At 41.9% G+C, this 17,769-nt stretch overlaps 3 protein-coding genes across 5 annotated transcripts in view; all 3 read left to right on the plus strand.

The window, feature by feature from the left end:
• The window catches only part of LOC126557790 (estrogen-related receptor gamma), a 63,630-nt gene extending 61,207 nt beyond the window's left edge, over window positions 1-2,423 (plus strand). For both annotated transcript variants that reach the window (XM_050213673.1, XM_050213672.1), the window contains exons 2-6: window positions 565-705; window positions 802-1,105; window positions 1,195-1,931; window positions 2,010-2,182; window positions 2,261-2,423. In XM_050213673.1, coding sequence (XP_050069630.1) covers window positions 571-705; window positions 802-1,105; window positions 1,195-1,931; window positions 2,010-2,182; window positions 2,261-2,423 — 1,512 coding nt within the window. In that variant the 5' untranslated portion in view covers window positions 565-570. The remainder of the gene's footprint in view (window positions 1-564; window positions 706-801; window positions 1,106-1,194; window positions 1,932-2,009; window positions 2,183-2,260) is intronic.
• The window catches only part of LOC126558677 (cleavage and polyadenylation specificity factor subunit 4), a 500,167-nt gene that overhangs the window by 391,823 nt on the left and 90,575 nt on the right, over window positions 1-17,769 (plus strand). The window lies entirely within an intron of this gene.
• LOC126557207 (protein kinase C) overlaps window positions 1-17,769 on the plus strand; it is a 283,290-nt gene that overhangs the window by 195,841 nt on the left and 69,680 nt on the right. The gene's annotated exons all lie outside the window — the stretch shown is intronic.

Here is a 17,769-nt window from a genome sequence, read left to right on the forward strand (position 1 = left end):
AAAGCTACAGCGTACAATTGTGATTGTTTCATTACCATTTTGTCGTTTGTTATATATATAACGCATGGAATATTTATGTTGAGCAAATTAAAGCGGCAAATTAGTTTTTTTAAACGATGCAAGAAAACGCGTTTTTGTTATGTCACTTGAAAGTGTGTCGAACGAATGAGGTATGAGACGCCTGTTTTTGTCCTTAGATTGTGTAAGTTTTTGGAAGGACCTTTTTCAGATTCGGGAGTAGTTTGCCCTTTGTCTTCCGTACGGGTTTCAGTCACGCACTTCAGTAGAGCTTCGCCACTCGGTCGGAAGAATTAGGGGTGATCGTCGCTAGTTGAACACGGGTTTGCGGTTAACAGGCATGGGCTAAAAATCTTACTGAGCATCGTTTGATTGTGGCGAAGATGGTGTCGTCATTTTTAGATATGAATTTTATCCTTTGTGCAATCCTTTTCCTACACACCAGCGTGTAATAATGCGTACGTTTATGATGATATTGCCTATATCTAGGCGCCTCAATTTGTAATAAAAAATTATATTTATTTGTGCTTTCTTGTTTACTTCCAGGTGTCGATGATGGCAGGCGACGGCACGTCAGCAAGGATCAAACAGGAACTGATTGAAACGTCCTGCTGCAGTCCGTCCCCATCGTCGGTCGGTAGCTTATCCCAGACCAACATACTGTACGGCAATTCACCCACAGGAAAGGTACTACTAATAGCGTGTAGTAATGGAGCCATACCATAACGCGTGACATTATTACCCTATTTTTCACCTTTTGCCATTTCGTCCTCCTTTTTGCAGATGGACTTCAAATGCAGTAGCAACAACAACGACACACATCTCACAGAGCTGCACGGTAGCGGTGGTGCCAGCGGAAGCAACGGCAATGCGAAACCACAGTCCCCCGGCTCACCGGATCGGCAGTTCTGCAGCTCAACTACCTCCGCCATCGGGGACTTTGGCAGCGATGGCACAAACCACGACACGATCAAGGAGGAACTGCCTCGGCGGCTGTGTCTGGTGTGTGGAGACGTTGCCAGTGGATTCCACTACGGCGTTGCCAGCTGTGAAGCATGTAAAGCATTTTTTAAACGTACCATTCAAGGTAAGGGACCGAATCCATACATTCCCTTCTTTTTCCTTTGCCATCAGTTTAATGTACATCTCGTGGGGTTTTTCTTTTCTTCTTCGTAGGAAACATCGAGTACACCTGTCCCGCAAGCAACGACTGTGAAATAAACAAACGGCGACGGAAAGCGTGCCAGGCGTGCCGGTTCCGCAAGTGTCTGCTGATGGGAATGCTCAAGGAGGGCGTGCGGCTGGATCGGGTTCGTGGCGGCCGGCAAAAGTATCGCCGCAATCCGTGCTCCAACCCGTACCAGATGCAGATCATTCAGTCGAACCAGCAGTACACGGCTCAAACGCTGGAAGACATCAAAATACTGGAAGTATTATCTTCGTTCGAGCCGGATCCGCTGTCGATCGGCGGTGGCGGTGATATGATGGCGGTCGGCGACGAGCGCACCGGTCACGGTGCCCAAACGTCCAGCTCATCGTTTTCGTCCGCTTCGTCGTCCTCGTCGACGAGCAGCACCAGCAGCAACTCGCCCGGTGCTACAGCGGCCGCCGCCGATTCCGGTCTCGATCGGATGGTGATGGGTGGCGATGCACAGGAAATATTGAGCGTGCTGAGTGATATTTACGATAAGGAGCTGGTCGGTGTGATTGGCTGGGCGAAGCAGATACCGGGCTTTACCGATCTGCCACTGAACGACCAGATGCGGCTGCTGCAGGTGAGCTGGGCCGAGCTGCTGACGCTAATGCTTGCCTACCGCTCGATCCCGTTCGATGGTCGGCTGTACTTTGCCACCGACTTCTGGCTCGACGAGCGATCGGCAAAGGAGTGTGGTGCCCTTGATCTCTATAACCATGTAAGTGGATGGGGGAATTTTTGTAATCAACGGGTTTTCTAAAACGGATCAAATGCTCTTTTACTCACATGGGTACAGCTTGCACAAATCACCCAACGATTGGAAAAGATCTCGGCCACCAAGGAAGAGTACTATCTGCTGAAGGCCCTGTCCCTGTCAAATTGTGATATCAGACTGGATAACTACAGTGCGCTCAAGAAAATTCGTGACTCGATACTGTACGCACTCAATGATTGTGTGCTGCTGATAAGGTAAAGATGCGGGAGCGGAGTAGAGACACACGCACGGAGATTCAAGATATGTTTTTTCTTCTTTTTTGGTATTGGCAGGCAACATCAGGCGGTGTCCCATCAGCAGCAGCTGCTACTGTTGCTGCCATCGTTACGGCAAGCGGATCACATTATTCGCAAATTCTGGACGAATGTGCATATCGAGGGCAACGTAACGATGAACAAACTGTTTGTCGAAATGCTCGAGTCCGTCTCACGATAAGATGCAATAATAGCGCGCACGTGCGTGCCATTCTTTTTACAAGCAATCGCTAAAGCTCTTTCATAAATGGGTCAGCTTGCCTCAGACTTTAGACGCCGGAAGCAAAGGAAGCAACCTGAGTGCACCGTGTGAAGGTGTGGTGTAGCAGTTAGTCAGGAAACTGTGACTATAATTTCGTGGAATGGTTACCGAAGCGTTAATCGAATTGTTTACGTAGTTTTAAGGTATCTATTTTTATTTCTTTGTTTGTTTTCAAACTCTACTGTTCTCGATTTCTTAGAGAGACGCAGATCCGCATGTTTCGTTACAGCTGTATAAAAACAGCTGCCTGCTCTACTATTGGGAGCACTGGAGCATCTGCTCAGTGTTTGTGTAGTTGGTTTCTCGGTTTCGTGGATTGATTTCATTGTAACGAGCACGCTGAATGGTAGCAGCGAAAGCTCGCAGTTAGCTGTTCTTTCCGTCTTTTTATTCTTATTTGTCTATTGTGTTAAAGTTACCGTAAATTCAAATCCAACTGAGCGAATGAAGCTCCACAGAGAAATGGATAGTTTTAATGTACCGGGGCCTGGGTATAATCAGCGCTGGCTCTCAGTGAGGGAGACTTGCAATATTTTATCCTCGATTGAGACGAATTGTATCAATTTTGGTTTGCGTGGTTTGTTAATGTCGCGCAGCTTTGTTATAAAAAAATCCGGTGACATTGATGGCACTCTTTAGAGTACCATCAGTTCAGTATGCATGTGAGAGCCATGTGAATGAGGATCGACTATAGTAATGCTTTATCCTCAATAATATTAGAGTATTACTTGTGTGTTTTCATTTACAGTTTATTATTAAAGATCACACGCGCGCAAACGTGCACCCACACACACACAGATACATCTATTGTAGATTACAGTTTTCGGACGACAGACTAGGTGGGAAACAAAACTGAATCCTCTATTCTCGCAATGCATCTATACTCCCGGTTGTAGTGGACCTTACATAAATGCCGTAGTAATTTATGTACAGAAAGCAATGTTTTGTGTACCGGTTCCGCGGTCAAGTTTATGTTTTTAAATGTTCGAGAATAATTTTCTTGCAGCAACTGATTTGAATTTTTTTATAGATACAAATAGCTGAACTACTAAGCAGTTCTCTTATGATCCAGGACAAAAAAACTTGTACAAGAAGTTTAAGTAAGCAAAAGCAAATTTATTGAAGGGATTTTGTTTCACGATACACGTCCAAAATAAGTGGAATCTCGGGCAGGTTTTTGTTTTAGGAAAGATGTTTAGGACGACAGTTACTAGACAGTTATATAAAAAATACCCATTTTACAATAACAAATTACAGTACAATTCCACGTGCATATAATCGTTTGAAAAGTTTAGTAAACAGAGAATTTTATGTTGTTGAACGTTTTACAAACTCTGACACAGTCACAGGTAGATTTTAAAATTATGTTTCATTTACGGACAACAAGCATGGTTCAGACAAAAGCGTAGAAAGACAAGTTAGACTGTCAAGCGTACGAAGGGAGGAGATAATAAAACAAATTCAATACAAAACCTAGCATACAAAACGGAGAAATGGGAAGGTCTTCAGCAATGCAACGGACGATACAAAGCAAATGGAAGCAACATTTTTATTATCCAGAGTATAAAAAAGAGTATAAATAGAAATAGTTCTAAAAAAATAACACTGCTAATCGTTTAATGCATGTAAAATGCATCGGGTGGCACTTGATGGAGTTTACAGTGTGTTCAACGCTCCCCGTTGTCCCAACACAACCACAAATACGAAAAACGATTCAAAAAATCGCAAGCAAAATAATCGAAAATTGACTGAAGAAAGTCTTGACAGTAGGATGATGTGGAAAATGTGGAAAAAAATGTGCACACAAGCATCTACAGAGATATAAGACGGAAAAGGGAAGAAAAAAAAAAGTTTTATAGAAGAGGGAGACAGAGAGAGAGAGAGCGAAAAATATGCAATTTATCCCTTTGCCTGCAATAACACGTTGAGTAAAGCAGCGTAGTAATAGTAGTAGTAGTGGTAGCGTTTAGAAATCTTCCATGATTTTAAGCCGTGTTCTATGAGTGAGCGCGTGTGGGATGGGAAAGATGGGAAAGCGGTGGTGTAGACGCGTCGTGTGGATGGAATGAAGACAAAAAAAAAACGGTCTAGAGAATGTCTCAGGGAATGTAATGAGCGATTTGTTCTTTGCGATTGTGACGATAGTTTAAATGGACGTTGATTGTTTTTTGGTAGTAAAGTTAGTGAAACAGTGAAACTCTGAAGGTCGGGGAAGGACGGGGGAGGAGAGCGTGGGGAGTCACTAAACAAGAGCGGGCGCACGTACATGCGTGCGTGCGTGTTTTTGAGTTGTGAGTAGTAGTTGAATTGGGCAGTGGGTTATCGAATGGAATGGATCGTTAAATAGAAATACAGCAGGCACTATTTGCTAATACGGATAGTTCGTGGTATAATGGAAGGATATACAGCGATCGAAAGAAATTTGCATGCTCTATCCTATCTATATCCGATTCGACATATAAGCTGTTATGTACTTAAGTTTACAGGTATGTTCATACGTTGTTGAATTTATCTTCATTAACCAGATAGAAAGTATCACACAAACGTTGCTGAGAATTGTCCCAATATCGTGTAAAAGTTTCCTCTTTTCCTTAAGTCACATGTTTAGAAACATATGGACGTTTGTTTTATGCAGTGGCGTATTAACCTATGGGCGATCGCCAGGGGTGCCCCGCCGGCTAGAGAACCCCTTTCGTATTAGATGGGTAAATCCCACCAAACTTCCATCCCCTCCAGAGCAGTACGAACCTCATCTATGAACATCTACAGAAGGCTCGGTTCAGGTTGTGGTATCCTTTCTGCCCCTGCCAACAAGCAAACAAACAATAATAAAAAAAAATCAAGCGGGAAATGCCTTGAGAAATATGTAAATAATCAGCACAGGAAGGCATGAAAATACGGCGCCGATTCGTAAAACTTAATCTAATTTGGTGATACTAGATTCAAATTCCAAATTCTAGCATCGTCTTTACTTTGATTATTATCTATAAAGAAAGAAAAGAAAAACATTCCAAAATGCTTACAAATTATAGCTCACTAAATTGCTGTGATTTCCTATTCGACGGGCATGATGTAGGCTGTACCGTTAAAGATAGAATTTTCGGAGGGTTCCGGACACAAAACTGGACATAACAGCTTGAACTGCAGATACATTTTTCTTTCAAAAAGAAGAAACAAGCTCACGCAATTTGACGTAATTGTGCAAAAAAATTGTTTTACGAATTTCGGGGCAACGTTTTTGAACGTTTTTGAAGTCTGCCTAAAGCATTGTTTTAGAAGACTGGCATATTAATCAAGGGTAAGAAAACCTTCCTAACAAAACACTATCCGCCGGATCGCGAAGATCGCGCCTGTTTAAGGTGAGCAATCTCTGGAACAGTGGCGGATTTAGCCTTTCGGAGCTCTAAGCGTAGCCCTAAGCAAGGTGGAAATTGTGGCCCCTATCACATTGAATTTCAATTCGGTAAGTTTGCAATTTATGCTCCCCATGTGAAGCGATTCAATCGTATTTTTACTAACAAAAATATATGTAAAAAGCTATGCACAAAAAAATGTATAATAATTAGCCCCAAAGTATGCAATTAGCATCACACAATAATCGCACTATAAACAAGGGAATAATGTCGTTAGTTCGTTTTAATAGTACATTCATCTGTTGGACATGATTAACGATACAATTTCAACAGCTGAAGCTTGAAATGGAAATCCTTTTTTTTTAATTACGTTGGATTTCAATTAGAGCAAGTTAAGCATACGAATGAGTAGTTATCCGTGCTTCTTTGGTGTTCTATGGTGAACAAATACCGTAAATGCATAAACTTCTGCAGCCCATCCAGAAAGGCAATCCAAATATTGCCAGAAGCTTACTGATTTTTTTTGTTCTTATTTCCCTTGAGCTATGGTATAACAAGAACAGCGTAACAGGCAGACCACAGATACAGCATCATTGTCATGGTGGCACATCATTCGAATGGAGCAATTTCGCCTCTTTCTCTCTCTTTGCTCATTGTGGCGTAAATTAGTAACTTTATCTTTGTTTCTATGTGTTTCTTTCCAGCTGACCAACAGACGACAGTTTATTTGTTTGCCTGCGTCTTCCGGGAAATGTAAAACGAGATGAAACACGTGAACCAACAAATCGGGAATTTTCTTTGTACAGGGTAAGGTATTTTTATCTTTTGCTTTTGGACATTATTGATTATATTAAATGAAGTGCACACGTGTACATGTAGCATGTGCTTTTTCCTGGTAGTGGGAAGACGGCTACAGTTGAGCTGCTCACGGCTTCACATTGTCCGTTCGCAATTTACAGCTTCTAATGCTGTGAACGTGCTATGTGTGAACTTTTCGGAAATGATAATCCGCCATGTTCTGGGCAACGTTGCTTGCGCTGGTTCAACTGTGACAGGTGAATGGTCTTCTTGGAATCTAAAACTCTCGGAGGTTATAAAACAATGACGGTGCTGTTTGATAGTTGAAGCTGCAAAGCGAGACTTGTGTTCGGAGGATGTCGCATTTTGATTTCCTGTAAGCGTTTAAAATGAAAATTCACTCCAAACGTTATTTATAGCGCACGAGCACAAACCACGGTTATCATCGATATGACGAAAGGGAAAGAAAAAAAAGGATAAGAAAATTAAGTAAAAACCAACTGGCAAGGAAAAATACACTGAGCCGGACTGGAAGAGGAAAAAAAACTCCGATTGTGATTACTTTCTGTCCATTCCTTAGCTCAGCAGCGTTTTGCCTGTGCGTGTTTGTAAAGAGGAAAGATAACAAGTTTATTTTATATTTATTGTTGTCCCCTTCGTACATTCTTCCCTTCTGCCTACTCCACCACTTTACACCCGTTCCAAGTTCAGCCGGTTCGATAAGGAAGCAATCACGTTATTCGAGCCAAAGGAGAAAACGTTAAGGGACCAGCCTCACTTGTGTGTTTTTGTGCTCGTATGACAAAATACTGTCCCAACCCCGAAGGAGACGATTGTGATGTAAACGGAAGGATTTACAATCTTCCCTTCCATAACCAACTTTTTGTAAATAAAACAGAACCTATAGGAAAAGGTTAACGGTGATGGGACGCTAGGACGAAGGATCGTATCATTTTCACTCGGCACGTGCTCTATCGTCCCATGCAATAAAAGCAATAATCACTCAGTAAACAAACTATTAAATCGACATTGGTGCACTTTCCTGCAGACTGCAAACCATGCAGAACGGTACAGTGCACCGTTGCATACCTGCACCGCTTCACGTGTACGTACAGCCTAAAGCCATTTGAATTTAGATTGGTTCATTTAAATTTTAACCTATGACCCATTAAGGTGTGGGCCTGAGAAGGTTTGTGGCAAGGCTAGGTGTTGAAGTGCCAGTCGTTACCTACCTAACGAATGGTCGTCTGATGCTGATTCTTGCCGTCCTTTTGATGGCAAAGTTCAGAAAGTGTTGCATAAAAATTGTGATGCAAATAATTTCCACTTGGTCGTGCTTCACAGGAATGTTCTACCGTTCAATTAAAGCGTACTAAACCAACCTCCATTAGGACCTTCTTCTTTTTTTGGGTTTGAGCTGATGATGCATCTTTTTATGCTTGGGATGCCATTTTGTGTGTGTGTGTTTGGGGCAAAACCCCACGAGAGCATAAATTAATATTTTTGTGAAAATCGGGAAGCTGATCGCACACGGAGAGGCATAAATCATAACCGGGAGGAGGCACTTTTTTGTGTTCGGCGAGGGGTGTAGGTCTAGTACAATATGCATATTTACCGTGAGCATAAATATTCATTTGCTGGCGGTGGTGATGATGGTGTGTGTGCAGCAGAAGGAGGACAAAGGATCGCTCTGGCAATAGCTGGTTGGCAGAGGGCTGAATTGCGTTCCTTGTTGCATTGTATTGGAAATGTAAATCGGTTTGTTTTTGAAGCTTTTCTGTTTGCTTTTATTTACTTCGAAGTACGACATTGTGACCAAAACAAAACGTTTGGCAGAGCGTTGAATAAATAGTTAGTAAATTGGTAGCAATGTTTATTTATAGTGCAACAGCAAAATTAAATCATACTTGTGCCACAATTTGGATATGAAATGAGTTCTTGAAACTGTGCAAGCTAACCAGTTCTGACTATTCGCATCGTCGCAATCATGCTGTAGCACTGTTACTGTGGGTAACAACACCACCTAACTGCTTCGTTGCTTTAGTGACGAGAAAGCATACGCAAAACACGAAACAGCAGTAACATTCTAATATGGACGTAAATTGATTCATTTCTGCCATCTCATTAGATGGAGGTTATTTTTTGCTTTCTTTCTCAAAATAAATAACGAACACAATGCGCTTTTTGCTTGCCCTAGAACGCTGGGAAGACTTATAAGCTTTTCATAGGCTTTACATTTTGCGTGAAGATGTTTCCTTTTTTGTACTCAAAAAACGGATGGTTTTCCGGTGAATTTGTAAACGGGAAGTTTATTTCTACACGCCACATGTGTTTTCTTTCCCTGTTGTTGTTAAGATGAAGCGTAAAATTCAATCCAAAATAATAACAACTTTAACACCGTAGCCAAATGCGTAGAAATGGAGCGGATCTGTTCATTCGTTTTCCTACAATTTGATCCATTTTATCATTTCAATTTTGCAATTCTAGACCGAAGCGTAGCGTCTTACAATTTACACAGCAGGAAAAGGAAAATTTAATATCTTCAATATCTGCTGCTACCCACGCATTAACGTGCCATGAGTTTTTGACTGACACAAGTGAAAAGCTCGTAACCTTTTTGTTACCGAAGACCTGAAACCGAGACAACGCTGCGAGGACAATGGTCATGCAGTCCTTGCCGGATATTCGTCAAATTTACAGACGAGCAGACACATAAGGGATAGTGAAATGGAACCTTAATTCAGACGGAAGGCACGTGAAAAGCACTCCGAAACAGACTGTAGAGAGGTTTGCAGAAAATAAGTTACCTTTTGACATTTTCTGGAACAATGAACTGGGTCCAGTGGGGCGGTGCAAGTATGGTTTTGGTGTGGGAATTTATGCAATGCAAGAAAATGCCTTTACAGTGGTGGATTTTGCCAAGAATGCTGCGCTAAAATGTACGCTTTATCGTCGATTTGTTTGTGCGCCTGAAGGTATGCAATACTTGTGTCACCGTATCGAAGGTGTACCGAGGCAAAAACGTGACAATTTCTAGGCGAAGGCACTGCACATCTTGAAGATGAAATGAGCCAATATTTGTGGAAACAATTAACAAATAGATTACTACACAAAGTTTGCCAATTTCTCATTCACACCGTAATTTGCCGAATGAACGATTCCTCCATCGTTTTATTGCTCCTTTCATAATCGGTGAAACACTTTAACACTATACTTCATCACCTGCACTCTGCTAAACACACTGCCCTTCCAGGGAACATAAGGGCCTCCCCTTCTGTCCATTGTTTCTGACACAATTTAATGAAGCATTTGATTGAGACATTAACGATCACGTGTCACCAATGCTGTCCGGAAAAGCGGGCTGCTGGTGCTTCCTTTCACCATTGTTACGAGCTTATAATGTCTTTGTTTTAATGGCAAATCCTACAACGCGTCCAATAGCGACAATACCCACTTGCCGATGGAGTGTGGCTGCTCACAGACGCAGCGCCTATGATGATGTAAATCACACAGAAAATGGTCCTCATAGCTCAGCTGCCGCTTGCTGCACTGCTCGGTTCCGTTCCGGAGAAAAGTACTGTGGCCATCAATTTTGCATGAAATGTTTAACCGCCTTACGGGCCGCCTGTACTTTCCTTAAAGTGAGCGTGAGTTGTGTTAAGCGCTGGATTGGGAAAAGATGGGCGTTGAAAGATATTCGATGCTGATGACAGTGAATAATACTTTCGTTCTACGGGTAGAGCCTTTGTAAGCCCCAAAAGCTGACGCAGTTTCAGTAGCAGTCGAGCTGTTTTAAATAATGATTTATTGGAACTCTTGTTTGGCTGCTTCTCTAATCATGGTGGTAAAGTCATGCTGATGTATTCAATCTAACCGGTTGCGTTTTTTTTATTCGATAGCTATCGAGAGTTCAATAAGTTAGGAAAGAAAATAAAATGTTAAAAGACAGCGCAGATCGAAAGGTCAGATTATTATTATCATCCTTTCAGTATTGTTTAACTTGGTGTTTTACACCGTTTAGTATAATTTAATTATTTGTTATTTTTCTTTAAAGCGCCACTGAAGTAAGTCACCGGTAGAATAGGGAAACTTTGTCCCTCCTGAGTGAAAAACTTGATTAAAAGAATGAAACAGATTGCTTACATAGTGCTTGAAAATAATCCTGTAATGCGGATTGCATCACTTTGAGCGTTTTTTTTTTCTTCTGAGCTGCGTTGAGGTTGATTTAATGATTATTTTGAGAAATTCTATTTGAAAAGTTACTGAACGGCAACTGAATGATATCGCTGTCTTCATTAACGTTCAAATGAAAAGATACTCCACGTGTTGTCATGGCTTTTGTCAATGAATGGCTCACTGCTTGTCAGTTTGTATAACAGTTGTGAATCCTCTTACAAGCTTTTGCAGCACATGTAACGCAAAGTCCCGCTGCTGGGTTGTACGATGTTTCACTTTTTCTCTGCAACACATGTGATCGAACACGGTGCTCACAAAATGTGTTTCCACCAAGGGAAGAACTGCATCCTGCCCCTGTACCGAATGGCAACCGTTTCAAGGGTTGCGCGGTGTACTGGTAAAGCTCTCGCACAAATTACCCAGCGACAGCAAAGCACTTTACACAAGACGATCTACAACACCGAAGCAGCCCTTTCTGTGTGCCTTGTGTTGTCTTCTGGTAGCGAAAGCACTTTGCCTGCCACCGTGTACATGTTTTTAGCTGCCACCGTGGCACAATTTGCATGTAAATTTGTTCCCTCTGTTGCCCGCGATGCTGCTTTACGGGGATCGGTACTTGCTGCTCATTTGTTGTGAATGAAATTTTTCCCCATCCCCCTCGCTGAAGTTTATCGACACACGATGCAGATGCAACGAGCAACGAGGTCACCAGCATCTTGAAGCGTCGCCGTGAGAATTTGGGGGCAAATCGTTTGTCATCGACTGCATTGAGGGTAGATTTATGTGATTTTGTTGAAGGGTAAATGTATTGTAACGAGGGTTGCTTACAAGAAGGATAAGTGGCTTTGAATGTTTAATCCGTAACCGTTAATGTTTATTAAAAATTTATGAATATTGAAATAGCTCAATACAACAAGAAACTATACGAAAAAGGGAGAAGAATCAAAATTGGGTTCGGTTTCGATTTATTTTAATAGCTACACTCGACATAAAATATGATTTTTATTATAAAGAGAATTCTTTGAAAAACACCAGGCGCCTCCATTTCAACGGGTAGGGAATATTCCTTGGATCTTTCCTATTTTAAAAACATGTTTGAAATGGCAAATATTTTCCACATCTGCTGTAAAACATTCCGCATGATTGTCTCGCTGTCATACTGTTCCAAAACTGTTGTCTTGCTGTAAATTTCTGACCGTCAGCACTAAACGAGGGAAGAAACCTCAATGTTTTGTGTAATACTCCTACCAAAAATTTACTCATCGACATGATACAGCACCCGGCCCTTAAAATGAAAGAACCAATTGCAATCAAACTAGCATTCCCTAGTAACGAGGTGAGGAAACCGAATCGAAAGGCGGATCAGTTGCGAAAATTAACAGCAACAATGTTTTAATTAAAATCGATCGTTTACGCTTTCCAATCGCTTTGTGTCCTCTATCCCTCTCTCTCGACAAGTAAGTTTTCCAAACCGAGGTACAACCAAAAGGACACTATCTCTTATCCCGTTGATCGGTGAACCGATTTGCAATTATGTTCGATAACGATTCCGGGGTTCGGCTTCTTTCGGTCCGTGGAACAAGCGGCTTAAAGCTGGAGGATTTCTTTTCGTTGGCCATTGAAAAGGCGAGCATTGCGAGTGATGAAATTTATTAGACTGCCAAGCGTCCTTCTTACCAAGCGTTTGAAACGAGTGTCCCGTTTTGTGGATGGTTTCCCGTTTCGTTTTCTCGCTGCGACAAATGTGCGAACATAGTGCGGTTGAAGAAGTTTGCGATGCTAAGCGAGCGACGATAAATTCGCACCATTTTGTGTTTTCTCGAATTCATCCGTTTTTCGGACGCGATGTAAGGTGAAAGAGTTGAGGGGGATGTAGAAAACGAGGATTGGGGAAGGGAACGGCGCCAACTGGTCGTTCCAAATCTCGTACCCTTAGGTGCTAATCTGGCTGTGTATGCTGTGGAACCGCAAATGTGATTTCAACTCGGATTACATTCGCACCCCAGAGTAGAGGGTTAGATCGTGGGGTTTTCCACAGCCAAATCGATATCCCTGTACAATGCCGTGACGATGGGCACAGCTGGTGCCATGTAACGACGTGCTAAGTAATACATATAAGACCATGGTCAACAGATTCCCACGAGCGCGTGTGGTGACTTTTCGCTTCTTTTTTTTTTTTTTTTGGTAGACTATTTCGAAATAAAACTCACGTGGGAAAGAATGTTACGTGTTGAAGTTTTGTTGGCAAACGCACAATAGCAAGTGGACAAATAAAGATCGTAAAAGACATATTAAATCGGCACGTTTCTACCAATGACCAGGCGTCTCCATTAGTTGATACATTTTTGTTGTAAAGCTTTGCTAATCGCCATGGTAACGCAGGGTAGAACATCGCGTCAAAATATAGCCTTTACAAAACTTTTCTTATTTTCCATTCCACCTACCAAGGACTGTGGTTGACCGAATAATCTCACCCATTTTTAAAACCAAGGTGTGCAATCGACCGATGGAAATGTTTGGTGCTACGCTGAGAAACATTTTAAAAAGCCAACCCAAAAAATGTGTACGTTTTCCGATGGGTGAGTTGCATCCGGTTTAATTACCGGTTAGCCGGTAACCAGAACTCGTCTACTCGTGGATAATTGTTTTTTTGCAGGTGGCGGCATGAAATGTGTTGCGTTCGTTTAATGTTTGGGGTTTTTGGCTAAGATTTTCCTTGTAGCGTTTGCGGGATCATGTGCTTATTAGACGAGGTGGAAATAATGATCGCATACTAGGTCAGGCAAAAAGTAATAGAGATTAATGAAGGGAATAATGTGTAATGTGTTAATAGATGAAGGGATTTAATTTTAATTTGTTTAGAATACGCTCTACTAAGTTGTAAACTGGTTGAAATTTGCCTAAGTAGGAAGATGCTTTCGATAAAGCACAATAAATCAGCAGATTACTCGTACTAGCGTGTGTCATACACGCTCGAGATACATTAATTCCGCGGAACAGGCTCTCCCTGACAAATCCAGTGACATTAATCCACATAAAAATGAAGCCTGGACCAACACCAACCAACACAACAAAAAATTATGCACGCCTCCCGCCATCCACTTTTCATCTTTAATTTCTACCCACAAAAAGGGAACAGCCCAAACGCGGCCTTAATAAAGCCGGCCAAACGTTTGTTGGATTTATACCGACGTAACCTTTTATCTTTCTCCCAAAACGGATCCCGGCCCGTGTGCCTGTGATACATTTGTCGACATGGTGACGACAAGCAGACCGAGTGATTATTAGCCCAAGCTGCCGGGATAGATTGACACGGCTGCGTTGGTGTAATGTGAGATCATTTATCATTCGTTCGTTTGTTCCGTGGAGCAGCATTGATTAGGCCGCTCGTTGATGTGGTGTACGACAAGTTTCTGTTATCTTATTTACAGATGCTTTTTTTGCTGTTGTTGTAGCTTCATCTTTAACGTTTTAAAAAGTCAGTGACCTTTTTTTTACTCTTGAAGTAAAATGTTTTAAATTTTGAGGCTAACTTCTATTCTATGAAAGCGGAGAAGAATTTATTCCGTGACTTTACACTGCCTAGTAATGCTAGTGATGTTTCTGAAACGAGCTTCAGCTATTGGGTTATTTTTAGGTTGTTCAGAAGAATTCGGAAAAAAACCTTAATCTGCTGTTGAAGACCGGGAGCTTACCGAGGGCAGGTATTCGGATTTTATGCACCCTTAGAACAACACATTTTTCTGCTTGTGTGCTTCACTATTTAGGCTCAACATTGCATTCCATGGATGCTGTTGAATTTGGGGTTCGGTACGTTATATTAAAAACCACTTTTTGGGCTGTACGCAAGAAGGTGAAGGTTTCTTTTTATATTTAAGAAAAATCTTGAGTCATTGTTAAATGAAAAACTCGTGGTTGAGATTTCATTTTTAATTAGAAGAAAGCTCATCTAACCAAGTTACCTGCATCCATCTACCAGTATAGATAAATAAAATAAAAAGAAAAAATAATACAAATTTTCTACAGTACATTGCTTGTGACGACCTTTTATCCGAAGTCTTCAGAGGGTGGAGTGTAAATAATATTTGAAAAATTTATAACTAATTTGATAGAAGCTGCTTTGCATCTTGCAGTGTAATAGATATAGAGTTCAGCATTATTTATTTCTTGACTTTTGTTTAATTTGGAATGATTTTTATTTTAACAAGCAATAACCACATCACGAAAAACCAGAGAAACTCACTGGCGAGCTTTTGGCTAAAGTACTCATATCACTCATAACAGTAGCTCGTGAGTGGTGAGTGCTTTAAAACAGCTCAATAATTCGCTCATGAACATAATCTTTGCCTGTTTGCGACAATGGCTTAATCTTTTCTAAACTTAGCAATAAACTTTAAAAATATTTAAAGTTATGCTAAAAGAGATAATTGTTTTTGATAAACTTCCCATCGAAGGTAGAAATTTGAGCATACTTGCAAAAACATTCTATCCCTTTGCAAGCGGTATTCCAGCAGTTGACCGGAACATTCACCATGGCGTAGGTCAGTTTCTTAGTCCTTTTTTCGTTTTAGTTTTTAATTTCTGCTCAGTTTTCGCGGCAAAATTGTTGGAACTCGATAGCACGCAGCTGTAAGTCGTTAGCTGGGTTAATCGACTTGGGTACCACATCGATCTTCAGCCACTATCTCCTTCAAAGATCGTTTTGAACAGCCGACGCCACATCCGGCAAAAACACCGTGATGGTCCTCATGGTGTTTCTTGACGAGCGATGCGAACTCTGGCAGGCATTTTGTACTGAAAATTTCCCCGTTCATGGTTAATCTCAAGCGAAAGAAAAGCGACTTTAACATCCCCTTCTTGCTGACTGTCAACCATATTAGAAGGTTGTTGAGGAGCTTGGTATGCGAAATGATTTAATTCTGAGTTTACTTCCTTCGTGGGAGAAGTAAAATACGAAGTGACCTGAAAGTCATTGCCATCCAGCTTGAGATAGGCCACGTTATCCATCACCAACGTCTTGTTGCGATTCGCCAGGAAAATCGTGTTCATCATCTTAATCATCCGCAGTGGACGCGACATCCGTTTCCTGACATGTACGCTCATTATTATCGCCAGGTACTATTTCACTGTTTGGCCGTTTCCACCCGATAAATTACACTACAAAATCTAGAGAGGGGGTGAGAAGGGATTTAAATTAGAATTTTAGCTATATTTTCTACTAAATAATCGAACCATTATTGTCCACAGTTAAATCACGCTGTGCAACTCTGATGCCATGTGCTGCGCTTTGCATATATGCAGGCGTTTTTCACATAGTGACGCACAAATTTCACCAACGTGAACCTTCTGGAATCTTTTACCTTACCTGTTAAAGCTTTTCCAACATAAAAAAGGTCTGTGAGGGAATTTCAACGTTCATTAGTGAATGTACGTTACCGGTGATTGCACCATTGCTCATCCCGTATTCAGTATAAAACATACAAACGCATCGAGATGCAGCTGGGTTTGTTTGTTTTTGTTTCATCCCCTAAAAGCGGGACCGTCAAATTCAAAGTACAAACGCACCCCGTAACGTACATATATCACTTCGCGCCGGATGGGTGGCCGGATGTCGCACCCGATGGGAATACTGATAAGCGTCGGTAATTGAATTTATTCTAGCAAATTTGGAGTACACCATGAATTTGTTTCATAGCGATCTGATAAAAATAACACCCCAGCGGCGGCTCGGTCATTACGGTGGTTTGCCCCTTTTTTGATACGCCATCTCGCCACTTCGTACGGTAAAACGGTGCGGTATATTAAAGTTTTGTAGAATTGCAATAAGTTAGACGCCGTACCGTAAAAAGGGGGGAACACAGGGAACACAGGGAACACAGTAATAAAAGCCCCGTACGAAACAAAAGGTAGTTGTGTGGTTTCCGTTCAGTGGCAGCAAAGGCTGAATGCTTTTAATGTTACTTTTTACATTTATTTTTGTGAAATTGTTTTTTTTTGTTGTTGTTGTGTGTGCTTTGCTGTAGCTTTATCGTTAGTTTCTTACGACACGGCGTTCCCCAGCTAAGCCCTCGCAGGATATACGGTACGGATGCAAGGAAAACCATAAATTGCCTCACTCGTGTCCCTAATTTTCCTTTTTCTGCTCCGTGTTTTCTTCCAACCAGCACGTACGCATTTCAGATGTAGAAGTGAGCTTCACAAGATTTTAGCTTTTGCTGTAAAAGGAATCGAGAAAGAGAGAGCGGGAGAGAGGAAGACAGAAAGTTGGAAAAATGCCACACTTTAAATGTTCCTTGGCAGGTTACGGTTCAAAAACTTTTTAACGCCAACCCGCCGGTCGCGGTTGATTCGCACAAACACCTCGCCAAGACTCGAACACTCTGTTGCTTTAACCTTGCCCAAGGCTAGTACCCGTTCGGGGGTAGGTGCTCACCTGTGTTTTACGTACGTGCAGGCGTGCGTGTGTGGGCAATGATGCAGCAGCGTGCACTTTTATCAATCCCCCCAACTGTACGAAAAGGTGGGCTATTAAATTTATACACTTCCTGTCAGGCAGCGGTGCGCATGGGGCGCAGAATCTTGTCGGTGGCTACCATCGCGGAAATGCATCATTGCGTTGACATAAATTTCATTTCCTTTCTGAGGCTCTTGCTTGCTCTGCGATGCGTCCGATTGCAGTGGGCGAGTCCGAGAGTAGAGCAGCAAAGCGGGCTTAGTGTCTTCGGGTGGAAGAAAAATTGTTTGGCCCACCACTTGTAGAAAGATGAAAGACAAGATGCACGTGCAGCATCGAGAAAGTTGGATGCACCATGCAAGTCTTGTGCCGCTTTCGATCTACAGCAAACAGCTTTCAAACGATAGGGGTGAAAAACGTTACTTGCCGGACTAGGATGGCGTAGAAAAGTTTCTTTATGTGACGTGTGTAGAAAGCGCCTAAA

The sequence above is a fragment of the Anopheles maculipalpis genome, chromosome 2RL, assembly GCF_943734695.1.
Source record: "Anopheles maculipalpis chromosome 2RL, idAnoMacuDA_375_x, whole genome shotgun sequence".
In the NCBI taxonomy this organism is placed as follows: Eukaryota; Metazoa; Arthropoda; class Insecta; order Diptera; family Culicidae; genus Anopheles; species Anopheles maculipalpis.